This window comes from Erpetoichthys calabaricus, chromosome 7 (genome assembly GCF_900747795.2).
Source record: "Erpetoichthys calabaricus chromosome 7, fErpCal1.3, whole genome shotgun sequence".
NCBI classification, from domain to species: Eukaryota; Metazoa; Chordata; class Cladistia; order Polypteriformes; family Polypteridae; genus Erpetoichthys; species Erpetoichthys calabaricus.
The window spans coordinates 20789571-20809123 of NC_041400.2; the positions used below are offsets into that span (position 1 = coordinate 20789571).

Genomic DNA, 19553 nt, shown 5'->3' on the forward strand with positions numbered 1-19553 from the left:
ATGATATGTCAGATAATTTTATATGGTATATAGTTAAATGACACCAAGTCCTGCAGTGTTTTTATTTGTTTGGCATACACCTTGTCCTTTCAAGTGCTACTCGGTATCAAACAATGGACAGTGGGGGCTCAGGGCATGAAACAACCTTAGACAGGGACATTGTCAGTTGCAGGACAATCCAGTTTATTTTACAGTACAGGTTCAGACTATTGTGACACATTCTCAAGTAAAAGGCAAATTATGAATTACACATGATGAGGACAAACTATTCAGCCCAACAAGCTTGTCGATCCCCGTCACCTAAATTTTTGAAAATAGTATCAAGTCAAGATCTGAAGGTCCCTAAAGTCCTGCCCTCCACCATACTACTTACTAATTTATTCCATGTGTTTATGGTTCTTTGTGTAAAGAAAAATTTCTAACATTTGTGCAAATTTGTCCTCAACACGGGACCTAAATTAGTACAGTGGATATAGACTGCACCTTTAAAAATGAGTTCCTTTGATGAACAGGGACAGAGTTGGAAACTTGTTAAGGATGAATTTTGTACAAACATTAGGAAGTTTTCCTTTACACAGAGAGCCATAGACACTTGGAATAAGTGACCAAGTAGTATGGTGGACAGCAGGACTTTCAAAACTTGAAGAAGAATTAAGTAGGTAGAACTGACAAGCTTTGTTGGTCTGAATGGTGTGCTGTCATCTAGATTGTTCTGAAAAACACGATATCATCTGACCCCCCCCCATCCCCATATTCTGGTTGCTTTCACAAAAATGGAGCCTTGCAATATCCATCCATCCATCCATCCATTTTCCAACCTGCTGAATCCGAACACAGGGTCACGGGGGTCTGCTGGAGCCAATCCCAGCCAACACAGGGCACAAGGCAGGGAACCAATCCCGGGCAGGCAATATATGTCTATTAATTAATTTTTGAATTATGGATTACAGTCAATTGACAGCAGAAGAGAGGAAAACAAAAACTCCAGTCAGCAGCATACCTGGAGAAAATAAACTTCTGGGTGATCCATAGTCAGTTGTAAGAGATAAAATCTAAGACAAAGTCAGACACAGTCACAGACATGGAGACCTCGGAAAACTGGCCACCTTACCCCCTCCTGAAATTCTGCAGTAATCTGTGGTGGACTGGCTAATTTGCCAACAGAATGTTTCCATCCATTAATTCTGAGGTTCCCAGTATCTCAGATGACTTTTCCATGGGTAGAAGAAAGATACACAGTACACTCTTAAAAAATATTGATTCTTTATTGGTATTCTGTGGTTCTTTATTGGGTTGTCTGGTTCCTCGTAGTACGATTGCTTCACAAAGCACCATTGCATTCTAGGAAGGGATCTCCACATATAAAATTGGTTCTTTGTGCTTTGAGAAACTTTCTAATACGTATACAAACAAAGTGAAATATTTAATGCATGGTAAGTTACCTAGCAGACCACTAACAGATTAAAACCCGAACTTAGCCTGTGTTATTGTATGCAGGAAAAGTCATTTTAACTTCATGATTAATTGTTATTTCACAAATATGTTAACATTTATTCATGGATATTTACTGTATAGAGCCTGTTACAGATCCGTGGATGGGTCGTTTGGGAATTATTTTTAAGAGTGTAGAGCAGTGACACCAAGTATCACAGCAGGAACAAAGAAGAGAAATGGAACAGAGGGGGGTTAGTAGTGATTCATAATTATTGTATTACTTATATTTTTGTATAATTAACTAACACAAAGAGATGCAGTATACACAGCTAATCAGCAGCTCTAATCAGGGTATGCTAAACTGAAGTTGTGAGTCTTCAGCCAGGATTTAAAAGCTGAGACTGAAGGAACATTTCTTATAGAAGCAGGCAGATCTTTCTGCAGTTTTGGGTCCCTGTAACTAAAAGCTCGACCTCTCATTATTGTTTTATTAATCCTTGGAATTTTTAGTAGGCCAAGATCTTGTGCTCTGCTGTGTACGTAATGATAATTCAGATACGTAACATGGCTGGGGCCATTTAAGGATTTATATGTAAGAGGGAGGGTTTTGAAATTGGCCCCAAATCATTAGAAAGACTTGAGAATAGCCGTGTGGTCATACTTTCTAGTTCTTATAATGATTCTTGTAGCAGCATTTCAAATTAACTGAAAACCGCATAAAGAACAATTTGAACAGCTTGAGGATAACATAATATAGTAATTAATCCTACTAGAAATTAATGCGTGAAATTAACTTTACAGTGTCCTCCATATTTAGAAACTGTCTTAATATTCCGACAGTTTTAAGATGGAAAAACATGTTTTGGATTATTTTGTAATAAGTGTTTTAAAGACACGCTAGTGTCAAAGATAATGCTTATGTTGCATGCTGATTCATTAAAGCTAATAGTTAGTCCAACTGAGGTAAACAATGATAGAAAGATGCTGTAGTCTGCATCATTGCACCTAATAACTAACATTTCTCTAATGTAATGGCACTCATGTTATGAAATGGCGCTTAGTTTTGTTTTCATTCTCTCCTTCCCTACGATCAACAGGGGGTCCAGTGTGTGTTCTATAACTGAGTCTGACTTTTTAATTACCTTGTTGATTTGGGGGGCGTCTGTTGAAGTTATGTTACCAGCCCAGCACACCACAATGTAGAAAATTGCACTGGCCATCAGAGTTGTAGAAGAAGTGAAGGATATTATTACCTATGTTAATGAGGTTTGTCTCCTAAAAAAAATAAAAATAAAAATAAAGTGTCTTTATGCTTTTTTTATATAGTGTTATGAGAACAGTCCAGCCTGTCATTGAGGTGGACTCCAAAGTACTTGTAGAAATAAACCACCTCCACATCCACTCCCTGGAGTTGCCTGTTGGTTTTGCTAATTTTAAATTACAAACAATTCTTTTTGAACCAAGAAACAGAGTTCTCCACTCGACTCTTATAATATGCTTCATCCCCCTTGTCAAATTCTACCTATAAGTGTAGAATCATCTGAGAATTGCTTCAAGTGACATGATCTTGTGTTATATTTATAGTCTAAGGTGTACAGAGTGAAGAGTGGTGTATCAAACAGATAGTCTATTATCCAGGACCCCATAGGCTCATCCATCTGCATATCTCTGAGTTCACCCTTTAACAGGGATGGCTGAATGATATTAAAGACATGGAAGAAACTGAAAAACATAATCCTCACAGTCCGGCCAGCTTTATCCAGGTGAGAATAAGCCTTGTGGAGCAGATAGATAATCACATCCTCCACTCCAGTCTTTGTCCGGTAGGCAAACTGCGGTGGGTCCAGGTGGTCTACTACAAGTAGACTCGTATAGTCCAAGACCAGACTCTCAAAGGTCTCCTGATGTGGAAAGTAAGGGCCACTGGTCTGTACTCATTAGGTGAAGAGGTGCCTGCCTTCTTTGGAACAGGAACCATGCAGGACGTTTTCCACAGCATTGGCACTTTCTGGAGCTTAATGAACAGACTGAACAGGTGACAGAGGACACCACAAAGTTGGTCATCACAGGCCTCAAGAACTTGAGGACTGAGTCAATCTGGTCCTGCAGCTTCTCCTGTGTGTATCTTCCTCTGTTGTCTCTTTACTTTTGATGGTCAGAGGAGGCTTCATCACTGAACATTCCAGTTCACGTGGTAGAAATATGTTGATGTAGTAGGGATGAATATTTATTGGAAGACAGTGGCAGTGAGAGAGAAGATATATTTAAAAATTGGTTCAGGATGTTAGCTTTGTCCACTTCCCTATCTACTACCTGAGCCCTGGGTGGTTTGAGTCCAGTAATTATGCCCAGTTCCAGACATCTTTCATGTTATTCTGAGTGAGCTTGATTTCTATTTAAGCTTTGTAAGCTTCCTTTCCTTCACTCAGCTTTTTCTTCACAGGCACTTTGTCACCTGATATGAACACTCTCTTTTTCTCATTCAGGAGACATTTTAGCTCATTAGTGATCCATGGCTTATTGTATGCAAAACAGTGCACTGTCTTTGAGTTAACATTCAGTAGTTACATACAGCTGTGCCATACTATTTCTATTTTTTAAAGACGGGTGTAACTGGACTCCAAGGAATATTCAGTCACTTGGATATTTTGTTGTCTCTATTCTCTGACTTGGGCTTTTCAATCCGTGTTTCATGGAGTTGTTTGTTTGGAGTGTTCTTTTTGTCTTCGTTGTGTACATTAGGCCACCATACTGACTCATCACAAGGCGGACTTTCCACATTCAGGTAAGTTTATTCTGCAATCAATTGAAAGCCCTTTACTACAGACAGGTGACGTCCATTGAACTAACTCTGTGACTTATAAAAACCAGTTGTGTGCTCCATTATGATTTAGGTGTGTCATATTAAAGGGAGTGAAAACTTTTGGGATTCATTATTTTTTGTTTTATATTTATAATTAATTTTAAACTCTTTGAGAGATCTGTCTTCAATTTGACAGGAGCCTTTTTTTTAATGCTTGGTATCATAAATGCCAAATTAAACCCACTGCAATTCAATGTTGTATAACAATAAAAGTGAAAACTTCCAATTGGGTGAATACTTTTTATAGGTGCCGTATGTGTTCAAAACAAAGAGGACTACCATATCAACACTGAGGTGAACCTCCTGTCAAATACTGTGAATCAACAATTCAGTCAGACAGGCCTTGCGAGCCATTTAAAATGTTAATGGTTCAATTAAGTACATGTGCTTTATTAAAGTGAATACACAGACATTTTTTGTTTGCATAACTTGTTTCTATTTTGGTTTCATAGAGCAATTTTTAGCGAATGAAGCTTCACTCATTCCCTTCCTTTCCCAAGAAGGGACAAAACAGCACTGGCAGTTACGGCAGTTATGAGCATGTGGGGGGAGCTCTATTGACTCTTAAATGACACTTTATGATGGTCAAACATGAGCATTGACGTTTCAGTTTCAGAAACCTTTGATCGTTTCACTTCTAAAGACAAACACAGCTTGATGTAGCTTATCCATCCGGTTAAGTTTTATTATTATGATTATATTGTTTGTTTGGATGACATGATTTACAAGCTGAAGAGACTTTACAATTGTTTGCTTAATTTTGTTGGCTACAGTGGGGGTATACATGAGCTAAGTATTTAATGTCAGAAGAAGGCATTGAGTTTGCCGCCATGAGACTGATGGCCCAACTCCTCAACCTTTGTATTACAATACTTGGAGCAGTGGATGTGGAGTATGCAGTTGGTGGATATAACCCTAATGTTCTTACAGTGGTCTACAGTTCATTACATGGTAGGTGGGAGGAATGCAGGTTTATTATAAAATTGTATACACTGATCAGTGTTATAGTTTATACCAGGGGTGTCTAACTCCAGTCCTGGTGGGCCACAGTGGCTGCAGGTTTTCATTCTAACCATCTTCTGAATTAGTGAGCCATTTTTCTACTCATTAACTTGTTTTGCCTTAGTTTTAATTGACGTGACTCAGACCCCTTAGTTGTTTCTTTATCCTTAAAGAGCAGCTTAACAATAATGAGACACAAAACAAGCAGCCACATGACCAGCTAGCCTGAAAATAAAGAAAGGTGAAGGTCTCAGTCACATTGGTCAGCTCATGTCACCAAAACATCTTGATGGTGGTCTTAGAAGAAACAGAAAATCAATGGTCTGTTTTGGCAGAATGAGAGTAGCAACAAGTTATGATATTCAATGACGGCTTTAATTAACACCAAGAATTGGCTTCTCATTAATGAATAATAATAATTATTATTATTATTAACAAAGTGATTGGTGTGCAATTGGCCAGAGTTGGAAGCCCCAATTTAGCTGGTCACCTGTTGGCTCGTTTCATATCTCATTTCTGTTTGGTTGCCATTTAATGAAGAAATGAATCAATTCAGAGGACTGAATCCTTAAAAACAGGGCTATTAAAATGAAGGGAAAAGGAGTTAATTAGCAGTGAAAACTGCTCACTGATTAGGTAAAGGTTTAGAATGAAAACCTGCAGCCACTGTGGCCTACCAGAAGCGGAGTTGGACATCCCTGGTTTTTACCATTCTTTATAAAGTTCTAGATCCCCTGTAGGATATAACAAGAAATGGCGTACTCATCCAAAGAGGAGTTCTGTCCATTTTAACTAGTTTCATCCTGAGAATCAGGTTGAGGTGTGGGGGGCAATCATGGTACGCAAGGCAGGAAGTCCATATGGGATCCCTAGGTGGTTGAGAAAGGCTCACCCTTATTGTCTGGAGTGTGTGCCTCTTCAGTTTCATAAACGGCGCTCCTTGGTGTCCATAGCATACATTCAGTTTTATTAGATATCGGGAACCTTTCCCCCCTTGGTGTGTGGAGCACAAACCCCTTGAGGTTACCAAAATGATGGCCCTCGGTTTTTAAAAGCATGCTGAGGACTGGTGGGGAATCCCCTTAACTTTCATAAACTCTCCCCCTAGGTGATGGCTCTCTAGGTCTCGACTCTGATGACTGGGGAGGGTGGGGTAAGGAAATGGAGCAAAGATCACAAACTGAAGGGTTTAGAGCAGGTCATTTGATAAGCTGTATGGAAATGATTTGGTTTTGGCTGGGATGAGAATGCAAAGTTTACTGAGATGATGGCGATAATGAAAAAACAGGGAAGGTGTTGAACACAATACATCCAAAGAAAGCTCAAAAATAAGTAGACGAGCTATAAAACAAATACATATTCTTTGTGATAGATAGATAGATAGAATTCTTTATTGTCATTATGAATACACATAACAAAATTTTTTGTTGGTAGGACTCGGCTTCAAGGCAGAATACTTAAATACACAATACACTATAAATAATAAAATGAACATAAGTATAAAAGACAGCAGCAATAAAACATCATCAAATCCAGACATTTCCTGAGGAGTCTTTGTTAGGCCTTCTTTACCAGGTGAGATGTGTTCAAAGACCAGGTCAGATCCGATGTGATGTGGCTACCCAAGAACTTGATATTGTCCACACACATTACAGCCTCCTCAGGTTTGAATATAGGAGCATGTTCTGTTCTTTTAGACCTTCCATAGTCCACAATGATCTCGTTGGTCTTGCTGGTGTTCAAGATGAGGTTGTTGGCTTAGCACCATAGTGCTAGGTATTGTATCTCCTCTCTATAGTGAGTCTCATCATTGTCTGATATGAGACCCACCACAGTCGTATCATCCGCAAACTTCACAGCCATTTTTGCGTCATGAATGGCAGAGCAATCGTGCGTAAATAGCGTGAAGAGTGCTGGGCTGAGCACACAACCCTGTGGCGTACCTGTGTTCAAAACCAGGATGTGTGGATGATGTACGATCTCCAATTCTAACCACCTGAGGCCTGTTAGTGAGAAAGTCCCTGATCCAGAGACACAACGATCTGGACAGACCCAGATTATGAAGCTTTTGTACCATCTTGTCCGGGATTACAGTGCTAAACGCTGAACTAAAATCGACGAATAGCATCCTAACATAAGTGTTAGGGCACTGCAGATGAGTCAGGGCTGTGTAAAGTACTGTTGAGATGGCATCCTCTGTAGATCTGTTCCTCCTGTAGGCGAATTAATAGCTGTTTGTTTGAGATACAGGTGTTTATGAAATGTTCATGAAATGTTACATTGTTAAAAAATAAATATTTTCCTTCTTTAATATTTCATAATGTGAGTTTTATGTAAAACATACACATACATGTCAATATGGAGCTGATCTTCAGTCTTTTTAAGGTATTTGGAGAACATATCAAGAAATGTCGAACTTGTGTCAATTTAAGTCCATATTGCCCAGCCTTACCTAAGTAAAGGGTGACATGATGTTAAAAATATTGGTTTGCTGCATATATGTGTATTTGTTTTAGTAAGATGAGTTTGTTCTGAATGAATAGAGTAGAGTGTGCACTCCTTGTTGGAATTTCAACATCAGTGAAGACATAAGACTGGAATGAAGAGGTCATTTTCGTGCTATGCCAAATTATCAAATGTGAAGTAGCTTGGTCGAAGTGTTATTTTAGTGTTCATTGCGTGTTTTTGTAAAACAGAAAAAGACTACGAGGATCAAAAAACATAAGTTTCTCAAATATTCACCATAGTTTTCTGAACTGGTGGTCTCTTGTAACTCTGGCAGTTGTGGACTCCCAACAGTCAGATCACGGACCTCTTCACCATCCTTTGAGCAGCAGTGGACTGTAGTTCTAATTGGAAAGTAATGAAAGTCAGACTAACATGATAAGCGTTTATGTACATGAAGAAAAATCAATAGTGCTTAAGTTAATAAACAGCAACTGAATGTTATTATAAATGAATATATTATGAAATAGTCATTTACTAAGTGTAGGTACAAAATGAAATGTAATTAGATAGATAGATAGATAGATAGATAGATAGATAGATAGATAGATAGATAGATAGATAGATAGATAGATAGATAGATAGATAGATAGATAGATAGATAGATAGATAGATACTTTATTAATCCCAGGGGGAAATTCACATACTCCAGCAGCAAAAAATATTAAATTAAAGAGTAATAAAAAAATACAGGTAAAAAACAGACAATAACTTGAATAATGTTCAACGTTTACCCCCTCTGGTGGAATTGAAGAGTCGCATAGTTTGGGGGAGGAATGATCTTCTCAGTCTGTCAGTGGAGCAGGACAGTGACAGCAGTCTGTCGCTGAAACTGCTCCTCTGTCTGGAGATGACACTGTTTAATGGATGTAGTGGATTCTCCATAATTGATAGGAGCCTGCTGAGTGCCCGTTGCTCTGCTACGGATGTCAAACCGTCCAGCTCTATGCCAACAATAGAGCCTGCCTTCCTCACCAGTTTGTCCAGGCGTGAGGCATCCTTCTTCTTAATGCTGCCTCCCCAGCACACCACTGCGTAGAAGAGGGCACTTATTTTGTAAAGAAATTAGTTAATTTTAATTATGTTTGGTAAAAGTGTAGAATGTTAATATAAAAGCAAAGTTGGGATAATCTTAAAGTGTCATTTTTAATTTTTTGCTGGATTGAATTAAAACCTTTAACCCCCCCCCCCCCCCCCCCCCCCAATCCTAACTGCACCCCCATATATTAGGAGCCTACCAAATACACATCAGCTTTTCCACTCCTATTCTGCTTTTCAGTTTATCTCACTTTCTCGATTACTCAGTGGTTTCCTCCATTAAAATGACTGAAATCACGTACTTTCCTCCTGGGTAGAACTGTTCTTTTAGCCCTATGTCAGTGAAATTCTCCTAAGACAAGTTAGCAAGTAAAATTGAAAAATCTAGCAGGACGGAATCCTCTTATGCATGTTGTCCAAGAGATTTACCATGAGCTGATGCATAAGCAGCTGAGACCACTCATCCCTGGTCAGATGTCATTCACGTGAATATAAAATAATTTAAAATCTGATGCACACTGGTTTAAATATGTTAAAACTCAATTGAAATGGTAAGAAGGAGGCACAAAGTTGCATAAGAATTGGGCACCTTTAATTCAGTGTGGCTATGTGTGTGGTAGAAGTGAGATCTGTCAATCTGTCCTTGCTATAGACACGTCACATTCCTGCTAAGAGAGCAAAGATTGCATTTTACTTTTTATCCTTACAATCTTAAATATTTACTCCAAAACTCATTTTGTTCAGTTCTTATTATCTATTTATTCTGGAGTCTTCTATCATGTCACTTTATTCTTAACAAATTGGAGGCAGTCAACGGATTACTCCCCTGCAGTCAGTTTCATTATGTGTCATGCTCCATGAGTCTCTCAAACTGCTCCGTGACTCTCCATGTCAAAATCAAATAACTGGAGGAGTAGGCTCTGTGTGCATGAGAGATGACAACCAGTGAGTGTCAATCTGGAAGTACAATCCATAGAATGCAACAATGAGGAATAAGGAACACTGGTGTTTTTGACCTAACAGACAAAAGAAACACTCTCCTGTCTGATGTCTTATGTTTTATGTTCCAAGACAGAAAGACAAAAAGAGTAAGACACGGTGGCGCAGTGGTAGTGCTGCTGCCTCGCAGTAAGGTGGTCAGGGTTCGCATCCCGATTCCTGCCTGTGTGGTGTTTGCATGTTCTGTCCCTCTTTGCGTGGGTTTCCTCTGGGTGCTATGCATGTTAAGCGGTACTAAATTAGCCCTAGTGTGTATTTGGAGTAAAGTCGGCATGCATATTTACCCACTCCACTCACTGGAGGAGGCAAGTGGAGGCAAGTCTCTCACTTGTATGCTCCTATATCTCACTATATTCTCTCTCTGTCATTGTTGTGTGTGCATTAAATGGAATCGCATAACCATTAATTACAGCAAAATTTGTTATGTAACTGATTATTGTATTGTCATCGATACTGAATACGTATGTAGAGTTTGAAGAAATTTGCTTTGCCAAAAGTGGGTTTAAAATCAGTTGCAAGACTTGACCCAAACAGACAGAGAAGTCAAGTTAAATAAAATCATTTAAAAAGAAACAACTAAAGGGTATTCAAAGGAGTGACATAACAAAGGAGTGAAACCTCAGATATAAATTTCAAAGGAGTGACAACCTTCCACCCAACATTCCAAGTGGTAGGTGAAGCAACAATAATAATAATTCATTACATTTATATAGCGCTTTTCTCAGTACTCAAAGCGCTATCCACACAGGGAGGAACCGGGAAGCGAACCCACAATCTTCCACAGTCTCCTTACTGCAAAGCAGCAGCACTACCACTGCGCCACCTGTGAGGAAACAATGATTTTTTTGGCGAGCGTACTTTCAGTTGTGTGTGGTCTGTCACTCTATCGTTATGTCACTCCAACAAAATGTCACTCCTTTAATACGATATTTATGTCACTCCTTTGGTATGTCACTCCTATGAAGTGTCACTCCTTCAATACAGACCCGGTCTGAGTCATATCAATTAAAACTAAGGCAAAAATGGCTCACTAATTAAGAAGAAAACCTGCAGCCACTGTGGCCCACCAGGACCGGAGCTGGGCACCCCTAATATAAGGCGTCCATGACAAAATCTCGGTTTACTCGTGTCACACGATCCACATTTTAAGTCATATAGTCGTATGATCACTCTGCCTTTTTTGTTAAAGTATTGTTAAATAAATACTGTTAGAAGATCAGAGCAATACACACAGAAGAAATGTGTTCAAAGAGCAACTAGCTTTTGAACAGAAGATGGTCCTCCTGACCAGTGACTGAAGGGGAGAGGTTGGTATTCAATTCAAAAGCTCGATCCTGTGTGAAGTTTCCCCTGTGTTCACGACTTTTCTCAGAAGTATTTATTTAACAATATTTGATGAAAAATGCATTATGAGCATATGGCTGGATAACGTGATGTGTGGTTTATGTTGCGTAAGTAACATGACGTTTTTAATAATAATAATAAATTTTATTTATACAAGGCGCCTTTCTGAGAACTCAAGGACACCAAACAAACAGTAAATAAATAAATAAAAGACACATTATAAACAACTTAAAACATCAGAAAATATAAAAAATAGAACCAAACAAAGCCACTGTAATCATAAAGAGAAAGCCATTTTAAACAGATGCGTTTTAAGTTTACATTTGAAGGATGAAAATGATTTGGTATTTCTAAGCTCAGTAGTTAATGAATTCCAGATTTGGGAGCAGAATGGCTGAATGCTTGGCTCCCCATGGTGGTTAGACGGGCGAGAGGGATGGTCAGATGGATGGAGGAAGAGGATCTAAGGTTACGGGAGGGAATGGCAACATGGAGAAGGTTGGACAGGTATGGAGGGGCGAGGTTATGAATGGCCTTAAATGTTAATAGCAGAATTTTAAAATCAATTCAAAACTTAATCAGGAGCCAATGAAGCTGCTGCAAGACTGGAGTAATATGGTGAATAGATGGGGTTCGAGTAAATGATACGTGCTGCAGAATTCTGGTCTAGCTGAAGCTTTTGGAGAGATTTATTAGAGAGACCAAAGAGGAGCGAATTGCAGTAGTCCAGACGAGAAGTAACAAGACTGTGAACAAGAATGGCAGTGGTATGGGGAGTGAGGGAGGAGCGGATGCGATTAATATTACGTAGGTGGAAGTAAGCAGACCGGGTGATGTTATTAATGTGAGATTGGAAGGATAGAGTACTGTCGAGGATGACACCCAGACTCTTGACCTGAGGTGAAGGGGAAACAACAGAGTTATCAATAACAAGAGAAAGATTATTGGCATTGGATAATGATGATTATGAGCCAATGAGGAGAACCTCAGTTTTTTACCATTGTTTGCTCTCGTTGAGCATAAGCCACCTTATGATCTGTTTCAATCTGAAATGTTTAACTGTTTGAAAACAAGAGATTAAAAAAAAATTTGGTCTTATCTACAAACTACATAGGGTAAGTAAAATGCAAAAAAAAATATTTTTTGGTACAGTATTTTATTAACATGGAAAAGGTCATTCAGGCTCTAAGAGAAGTCAGCATAGAGCTGAGAGGAAGCAACTTATGTAACATTATGTTGTATTTTACTATTTTGTTTTTGCTAAATTGGAATCAACAAAATAATATTTACAGATCACATTTAATGTGCCAAATGTACATATGTTTTAAAAAAGAATTACTGTCGTGTATTTCACATCTTAAATTTGTACCATATTATGATCTTTTGTGAAACTTACCAAGACCCTTTTCAATGATGTAGTCCAAAAATACGTTAAATAGAAAAATGTCCTGAATTGTGAATTTTAATAGTTTCCTTAAATGTAACGGCTGACAAAGGTTTCATGTTCTATTTAAACTTCTATGTCCTTACTGCTTTAATTCATTATTGATATTTTTATTTTTTATTTTTGTGCAGCCATGAAGTTTCTTCCTGCCATTCTTGCCGTACTGTGTTGCATTGCTGCTAGCCTAACATGGGCTGCCAAAATTGTCATTGTGCCTCCAATCATGTTTGAGAGTCATCTGTACATCTTTAAAACTCTTGCCTCTGCTTTACACCAGGATGGGCATGACAGTGTGTTCCTTGTGTCCGAGGGCCGTGAGGTTCCCCCTTCTACGCAGTACCGCCTGCAACGTTACCCTGGCATTTTTAACAGTACAACGGCTGATGACTTTCTGCAGTCCAAGATGAAAAACATCTTTTCTGGGCGACTAACAGCCCTGGAACTCTTTGATATTTTAGAGCATTACTCCCAAAACTGTGATTTAATGGTTGGTAACCAGGACCTCATGGATCGCCTCCGGGAGGAAAAATTTGACCTGCTTTTAGTAGACCCCAATGAAATGTGCGGGTTTGTAATTGCACATCTGCTCAGGGTAAGGTATGCCGTCTTCAGCACCGGCCTGTGGTACCCAGCTGAAGTTGGAGCCCCAGCCCCCTTGGCATTTGTTCCAGAGTTCAATTCTTTGCTTACGGACAGGATGAGTTTTTTCCAAAGGATTACAAACACAGCCGTCTATGTGGTTTCACGTTTTGGAGTGCAATTTCTGGTATTGCCAAGGTATGACCGGATCATAAAGAAATATAATATACAACCTGCGGCGTCCATGTACGACTTGGTCCAAAGGAGCAGCCTGTGGATGCTCTGCACAGACGTGGCCCTGGAATTTCCACGTCCTACTTTACCTCATGTAGTCTACGTGGGTGGAATCCTCACCAAACCACCCAGCCCTCTGCCTGAAGTAAGGTTTGATATTTTATTTGTTTTGTGTGCATTTCTTTTGTGTGGCAATTCTATCAATTATTTTTGCTTTTAACAATTTGAATATGAAAATTCATGGAATATTGTATGGATTTTTTTTTGGCAACCGCTGTGCTAGAGTGAAATGTCAAATACAGATGGCTACTAAGGAAATGTCTTTCATTTAGCAAATGCAGGAGATGTATCATTTCAGTTCTGCTCACTCAGTTGACCACTGACAAATGCCTTTTAAGCTAATCTGTCAGGACTGCCTACCATTTTCCCCAATTACAAATGGACAACATACAAGGGAGGGGATCTAAGAGTGCATTTTAATTTACTCCTCTTCTTATGTTGTAGAATTGTTGTAATAATAAGGACATTAGTTATGTCCTAATTTGTCTGCACTATGTAGACATCATAGTCCTGTCCAAGTTAGGCTCAGTTAATGAGTTATCATTGTGCAGAAATAATATTGATTTTCAAAATCTGAAATATTAGCAAACATTTAACAAATGAATGTTTTTTTTAAAAATCAACCTGTTGTCAGTGAAGTCGATCAACAATGGTATGAAATTTAAAATGGAAAAAAGTAAACCTTGCATAAGTCATTTTTCTGATCCTGCTTTTTCTGGTTGTGCATTACAAAGAAGTATGCGCTTATCCCATTGTCTGCTTTTTAAAAAATGAATTGGGTCACATGTATTTCATCAACTTTATATTGGCGCCTGACCTAACACAGACTCACTCCGGAAGACACGTATAAAAGCCAAAGAAATTTTTATTTTTCTTCACCTGTGGGACACGTCTTCCCCATGACCCACAGGCACAACACAGTCCCAAAACCCACCAGTAAAGCACACAAGCACTAACACTCTTCCTTTCTTTGCACCACCACTCCTCCCGGCAAGTGTAGTCCTCCTCTTCCCGACTCAGGCTCCTTGAGTGGTGGCTGTTGGCCCCTTTTATTGTCTACCTGGAAGTACTCCAGGTGGTTGACTGCCGAGTTCCGGCTGCATTTCCGGGTGTGGCGAAAACACTGCCCATAAGGGGTCAGGAGTCCCAGTTGCAGCACCTCCGCCAACAGGGCTGCATCCAACTCCTATTCCCTTGGAGCTCTGCGGGAAACTGAGGCACTGCTCCAGCCCAGGGGGGCTGCCATCTAGCTTCCAGGGGGAGGTATTGCAAAGTCCATGGCTTCTCCCACTGAACATATACCACATGGCATTTACCAATCCTCCTGATGTAGAAAACTCCAGCGTCTTTTTCTTTTTAATATATTAGCTTATGTTTTATTCTCACTGTGATACTATTTTTTTGTCTTGACTTTAGGAAATAATTCCATTTAAGAACATTCAGACCCTGTATTGCCATTAAATGTGAAATTTATGATTAGTGTTTTTTTTTTTTATTACGAGTTCACTAAGCAAACACAGCAATCAACAATCACAGAAGAAAATGTGTAGTAACAAGGGAACATCAAAAATTCAGCAAACGAGAAATCCTTCAGTCCATCAGGCTCATTTGTTTAGCTAATAGCTAAGCTCTTCCAATATCTCATCCAGATTCTTCATAAAGGTTGTCAAGGTTTCTGTTTCAACTACATGGCTTCATAGTTTGCTCACGATTTCCATAATCCTTGTCTATGTAAGTGCCTCTTGTCATCAGGCGTAATTGCACTTCCCCTAAATTTCCACTGCTGTCCTCGAGTTTGTGATTCCCTGTTTAATTGAAAGGACTCTGCTGGATCTACTTCATCAATGAGAATATGAGGATTTTGAAGATCTGGATGAGGTCCCCATGTAGTCTCTTCTGCTTGAGACTAAACAGGTTTACTTCTCTGAGTCTGTCATTGTAGGACATGTCCTGAAGTTCTAGGATGCAAAAGGCTGCTCTGCTCTGCACAGCTTCAGGTGCTGCTATGTCTGTTTTGTACTGTGGTGATCTGAACTAGTGCTTTATATAGTCTGAGCAAAAATGTCTGTCAATTTATATTCAGCAGATTTTATGCTATAACTCAACATTTATTTGCTTTTTTAATAGTATCTGTGCATTGTGCAGTGTTATGATTCACCTTATTTTAGAAATTTGTTCCTACTACTTTCCTACTTTCTTTGAATTCACTGTCATAATCTTCTTTATGTATTTGTCTGGTTTGTACAATGCTATATACTGTATACCCTGCCGTTCTTTCTTATATTCTGTAAGTGCCTTGAGCATGGGAAAGGTGCTATATAAGTAAAATGTATTATTATTATTATTATTACTAAAATTTTCCTTAAGGCTTGTATAGGTGTTCCTAGGAGCTTTTAACTATGGAGAAAACAGTCTTAGTTAGGGTTTAATCGCTCCATGATCCTTGAGCATGGGAAAGGCACAAGTATAAATAAAATTTATTTTTAATTTATTATTGATAAATATTTAATGTTGTGGGCAGCATGGTGGCGCAGTGGGTAGCACTGCTGCCTCGCAGTTGGGAGACCTGAGGACCTGGGTTCGCTTCTCGGGTCCTCCCTGCGTGGAGTTTGCATGTTCTCCCCGTGTCTGCGTGGGTTTCCTCCGGCGCTCCGGTTTCCTCCCACAGTCCAAAGACATGCAGGTTAGGTGGACTGGCGATTCTAAATTGGCCCTAGTGTGTGCTTGGTGTGTGGGTGTGTTTGTGTGTGTCCTGCGGTGGGTTGGCACCCTGCCCGGGATTGGTTCCTGCCTTGTGCCCTGTGTTGGCTGGGATTGGCTCCAGCAGACCCCCGTGACCCTGTGTTCGGATTCAGCGGGTTGGAAAATGGATGGATGGATGGATTTAATGTTGTTTAAAATTACTGATAACTTACTACAACATCCTCTTGTTTCTGTTGTGTTGTGCTACTGCTGTCACAGTAGTTGCTAGGGTGGCTTTATACCATGACTATTCAAAACCCTTCATGTAATTAAGGATCAACATCCTAGATTCTTTGGAATGCTCTAAAAAACATTGTCACTGCAGTTTGCTATTGGTTTCTAGGACTTTGATCTCTTTTTTTGACTTTGGACGTGTCTTACATTTTGGTTGCCTCTATAATAGTTTTCTCAGTTTCAACCTCCTGCTAGCTTTTAACGCCTCTCTTCCGGTCCTCTGTCTTTACAATTTGCCTTGTAGAAAAACACTTAAATGATGAGTAGTATGATGACAGTAGGCAACGACAACCCCTAACTGCATAAATCGCCGTATAGGATTAAATGTTACTGATGTTTGTGTAGACTGATGAGAGTGGCCCAACAGACACACTGAGTCAAAGAGCAGAGACAAGAATTAGAAAAGGAAAGAATTAAGGATAACAGTATTCTGCCACTTCTCCATATTGGAGACAGATGACCCATTGATCCACATTGTTGAAAATCTAAGTAAGCTTAGATTAGTGAAAGAAGTGTTCCAGATGTTTACAGGAAGTGAGTCAGGACATTTTCAGCAAGGGGTTAAGATTAATTTTTCAGAGATGGTACCAAGACAGAATAACCTCTGCTGGATAGAAGTCTGGATGTGAGAAGAGAGAATGAAGGACAGGCAATTAGAAACATCAGCTCAGAAAGCAGAGACTGGAGGACAATACCATAACATAGGAACGTTTAAAGGACACTAATGACTGATAGGGACCAGCGGCCAAATTCACAGCATAAAGTTTGTGTAGGGTGAGATGCGTAGTCCGCATGTTAAAGGAATCCATTGAAGACAAATGTGATCTGTTGGACTGAGCTGCTAAACAGCTGTGAAGAAACTCCACATTCTTCAGACTCCAACTACTGTGTTTAACCACAGGAAAAACGGTTATACGAAGAAACACAATGAAATCCAAGCCTTGTATATAAGACCAAGTGTTTGAAGTGTATGCAGACCTGTCTTTAAATGAAGTTTAAATTGTATGCAAGAACCATGACCTGTTTTGTCCACCCTCCATTTGCAAGATAAAAACGGATTCAGAACGGGGATTAATGCCTTTCAGAAACCAACAATATTGATGCATTGCATACTCTAGGTGAGGCCATTTTGCAAATAGTGGTGACAATTAAATGAACGCTTTAAAGCAGTCATCGTTTTTTTTTTTTTCAACGCTTTAAAACTTGCGTAAATAAATATTGATTTAAACTTACTCCCTGCGATCATAGCCTTTGTTTTTAATGACAGGTAAAGACTTTTCAAATCCCAGGTGTGAGAGACTGAAAGAAAGAGATATCATAGTTTCTTTGGATCCTTAAATACTTTCTGATTACGAAATGCTAAAAAAATGTCATTTCTGTTTAAGGTGATATCTGCGCTCATTGATTTCTTTGTGTTGCATTTGTAGGTTAAGCTGATAACCCTTCTAAAGATAAAAGCTTGTAGTTAAATATGAAGTTTGTAATTCCTTTGTTAGTTAATGTCTCCACTCCCAGAATGAAGCAATTCTAGTAGGGGGTCCTCTTTATTTTCACTTTGAGGTGTGCCTTAAACTGTTACTCTTTACAGGTAAAGATGGCCTCTGGCCATTTCCAGCTGTTGTCCTCATTGTATCCTTCTCCAAAAGCTCTTTATAATGTTCAAAACTCTTCCACCCCCCTTTGCCAGATAGTGTCCTCTTGACTTGAAGTCCATCAGCAGGACGGGTCTTATAAAATACTGTAGACATCATGCAGTATGCCAATGGCCGTATCTAATTCTGCATTACTGAATTCTGATGGTCTCAGAGGACATGGTAAAGAGGATTAGTCATGGACACTTAGGGCTCGTTTATACTTCACGCTCAGAACGCATACGCGCCCGCATCATGGCTGCCACACGTTCCCAGTGTTCATTTGATGTGTCCTCTCAGCAGGTCCTCAGAAATTAACGTGATGCGTGCGCGATTTTCAGTACCAGCAAAAAGTCGGGGGGTGCAGTGTGCTAAAAGTTGGAATGTGACGTCAGAGTCTTTGGTTACTATCTACATGTGATAGAAAGCCACTTTGCGGATCCTACAAGATCAATGTGCACGCTTCGATGTTTGATGAACGATTCAGTGTGGTGAAGATAAATGGCGACATACAAATACATTCATGGTGCTTTTATATTCAAGTGTCGCATATTCCTGATCGTAATGACACGGATACATTTCAAAAGTCTCACATACCGTCTTCTGTGCCGTCTTTTTTTTCTAGGGCTTCCTCCGGACCTGACAGCAAACAGCAATAGATTGCCACACAGAACAAATTACATGTATGATACTTTCTGCACATTTAGAATCCTTAGATTTATTATTGATATAACTTTCATGATGAAATGCATTAAAGTATGTATGTTACATTTTACAGATAAATCGATAATTTTGTTTAAATAATGAATACTGTTAATAAATACACACATGAGGGTGACACGGTGGCTGAGCGGTAGCGCTCCTGTCTCGCAGGGAGTCACGTTGCTGGTATTCCCTGCCTGGAGTTTGCATGTTTTCCTGCTGGGTTTCCACGATGTGCTCCAGTTTCCTTCCAAAGATATGCAGATTTGGTGACACTAAAATGACGCTAGTGTATGTGAGTGCTTGTATTCACTTTACGATGAGCTGATGTCCGTCCAGGGATTGTTTCAGCCTCGTGCCCAATGCTTGCTAGAATAGACATCCCTGGATTGATGGATTTAATCATTAAACATCCTTTTCAGAGATATTGCGGTAAGGTGTCATCAGAATTTAATGGGTGTTCCAGGCAATTCACAACAAAGCCAAGCCAAGCCTGTTCTCACCGTGATGATATCTCGCACTGCCACCTGGTCAATTCCTCCAGATTTCTGTAAAGTACGTGTGCAAGTATAAACAGTAAAATGCTTGCATAGCAGGAGCGTCTGCTGGAGCATACATCGCGTTGCATGAAGAATAAACCCGGCCTTAGAGGCTTGGTGAGGTATGTTCTAATCTCTCATGATGTCCCTCTAATACTTTAAGTAAATTTTTAGTTATATGGAAATGCATCTTTTTGCCACTT

General features: G+C 39.5%; 1 protein-coding gene across 1 annotated transcript in view; it reads left to right on the plus strand.

The window, feature by feature from the left end:
* The window catches only part of ugt8 (UDP glycosyltransferase 8), a 171535-nt gene that overhangs the window by 35402 nt on the left and 116580 nt on the right, over window positions 1-19553 (plus strand). The window contains exon 2 of the mRNA XM_028804994.2: window positions 12761-13587. Within this exon, the coding sequence (XP_028660827.2) occupies window positions 12763-13587 (825 nt within the window). The 5' untranslated portion in view covers window positions 12761-12762. The remainder of the gene's footprint in view (window positions 1-12760; window positions 13588-19553) is intronic.